At 59.4% G+C, this 2,340-nt stretch overlaps 1 protein-coding gene across 1 annotated transcript; it reads left to right on the plus strand.

The window, feature by feature from the left end:
* Nucleotides 1–72: 72 nt before the first annotated feature.
* Nucleotides 73–1,657, plus strand: LOC111522954 (the record flags this gene model as incomplete). The annotated part of the gene is given in 5 exon segments (XM_026453709.1): nucleotides 73–255; nucleotides 588–650; nucleotides 1,083–1,192; nucleotides 1,194–1,251; nucleotides 1,254–1,657. Coding segments are annotated over 5 exon segments (818 nt in total), but the record flags the coding sequence as incomplete, so codon positions are not given.
* Between the last annotated feature and the right edge of the window lie 683 nt (nucleotides 1,658–2,340).

The raw sequence follows: 2,340 nt of genomic DNA on the forward strand, positions 1-2,340 counted from the left end.
GTCCCAGTCACGGTGGACAGTGAAGCCATGACTCACGCAGGCCCCCCAACCCCGAGTCCCACTGTCCCCTAGTCAGAGCCCACGGGGACCGGCCTGGGTCACTGCGCAGGAAACGATGCTGGACTCACAGAGGAGCCCGCGGAGCCCAGGGATCTGGTCTGACCCAGGAGGGCTTGAGCGGCCGAGGCCCCAGGGGCTTCCTGTGTGACATCGCAAGCAGACTGAGGCCCATCAGAGCCGCCCCCGGGCAGTTACGTGAGGTGCTCTCGACTTACAACCTTTAAAACAAGGACCCACCCTGTTCCCAGGAGCTTTCCAGATACACCCAGGGCAGGTGGGAAGAGATGAAGTATCAGGATTCCAGCCCCGAGAGGAGATCCAGGGGGACCCCCTCCTCCATCTGACTGAGGAATGGACTCCCCGTCTCCACCACTCCAAGTTGTCATGGCTGCTCGGAAATCTCATATTCAACTCAAAAAAGGAATCAAAACTCCTTTCAACGCCTGCATTTTAAGCAGCGGCTTCTCGGCTCCTGTGTACTGTTCAGGCACTCGCAGATCGTCCCTGCTCTTCCCTCCACCCTGCAGCGAGCTCCTGGCAGCTGGGCCGGACGCAGCTTCCTGTGAGCAGAGGATCAGTCCGGGAGCTTGGTGGGTGATCTCCACCCAGACCAAGCATCAGACCCCGAGTCTAGTGGGACAGGCCACAGACCGGGGACTGCTGCCCACGCCTGTTCTGGGGACTCCAGACAGTGCCAAGGGGAAGGAGAAATCATTCATTCAGCCATTCATTTGCTGACCCACGCAAGTATTCATTCAACAGATATTTATTGAGCCCTCCCTTTGAGGCAGGCACTGTTTTATGCCCTGAAATACAACTTTTATACAACAGACACTCTTCCCTTCCCCCTTCATGGAGGTTCTGTTCAAGTGGGGAGACAGACATTTGTTAAATGAAACATAAAATCTCAGTGAAAATTAGAGCTCTGAGGGAGAATGAAGGAGCAGGAAGAGGCAGAGGAAGAGGAACCAGGGCTGGCAGGTGACGTAGCCCAGGTAGCACACTGCTCAACGTTGCTGTAGGATTCACATCACAGTCATGTGCCAGGATCACACAGTCTGGGGCCCTCACTTTCCTCCCACCAGATGATGCCCAGGCTGGGAAGGCACTGAGACCGCAGCAGAGTGGGCCAGGGGGGCAGTGAGAGGAGGGGAGGTGGGTGGGCCAGGGCTGGGGCACTAGAGGAGCAGGTTGGGGGGGCCTGTCAGCCCAGGGGCACCCCAGGACTCAAACCCACAGCCGACCTCACTCTCCTAGGCCTCACTGCAGCTGTGGGAAGGGGAAGCATGGAGCCCTCCCTCAAGGTCAGCGCAGCGCCTGGCTTCAGCTCATGACAGTGACCATCCCTTGCTGCCGCCATTGCAGTCACTGCCCTGGTGGGCAGCCTGGACCCCAGCTCCACTGCACATGGATGGTGTGGTCTTGGGCAGTGCCGAGCTCGGCCTCACGGGCCTGTGGGGAAGGTCACAGGAGGTCCACGTGCCAGGCCCAGCTTTAACGCACAGGGTTACCACCACTGCAAGGTTGCCTTCCCCGTCTTGTACCCGGCCGTCCATGCCCTCATCTCAGGGGGCAGGACAAAGGCAAGTGGGACTGAGAGGGGAGAGAGAGGCCAGAGTCCCTTGCAGCCCTATCCCCAGGACCAGTGCCAAGAGAGACCTCAGAGGAGGGACCTGGGAGTGGCTGGTTCCAGTCCCCACACTCCAGTGGGAAAGCTGACCCCGGGTGACCTGCCGAGGTCACAGGGCAGAGCTAGGGCAAGGTCTAAGTGCTCAGGTCTGAGCAGAGGAACTCACCCAAGGCCCACCAGGACCCACACGGCCAGGGTTGTCATCACTGAGACATAGAGATGGGGGGGGGGGTCCTGAATCACACGGCTGGACAGTGAGAAAACTAGGCCCCCAACAGTGAGCTGGCCCCATGCCCACGGCCTTCCATGGCTCCACACAGCCCAGCCTCAAAACTGACTCAGGACGGGCCCAGGGCTCAAATGCCCTCAGGGCCCAGGCAGAACATGGGAGTGCAGGTTCCCGGGGGTGACGATAGGGAGTGGTGGGGACTGCGGAGAACTGGAGAGGGCTCCCCTCCTAAGGGCAGTGAACCTCAAAGTTCCCTAAAGCTGAGCCCACCAAGCTCATCTCTACAGGGGGCTTCAGCCCAGTCTCGAGTAGCCCCTGATGAAGGGGGATCTTGGGATGTGACAGTGACCACTGAAGCCTGGACATTTGCTCTGCAGGGAGGGGGTCTGGGCTTTTAAACCGTCCTGCTGAGAAAAGAGAA

This window comes from Piliocolobus tephrosceles, unplaced genomic scaffold (assembly GCF_002776525.5).
Source record: "Piliocolobus tephrosceles isolate RC106 unplaced genomic scaffold, ASM277652v3 unscaffolded_45390, whole genome shotgun sequence".
NCBI classification, from domain to species: domain Eukaryota; kingdom Metazoa; phylum Chordata; class Mammalia; order Primates; family Cercopithecidae; genus Piliocolobus; species Piliocolobus tephrosceles.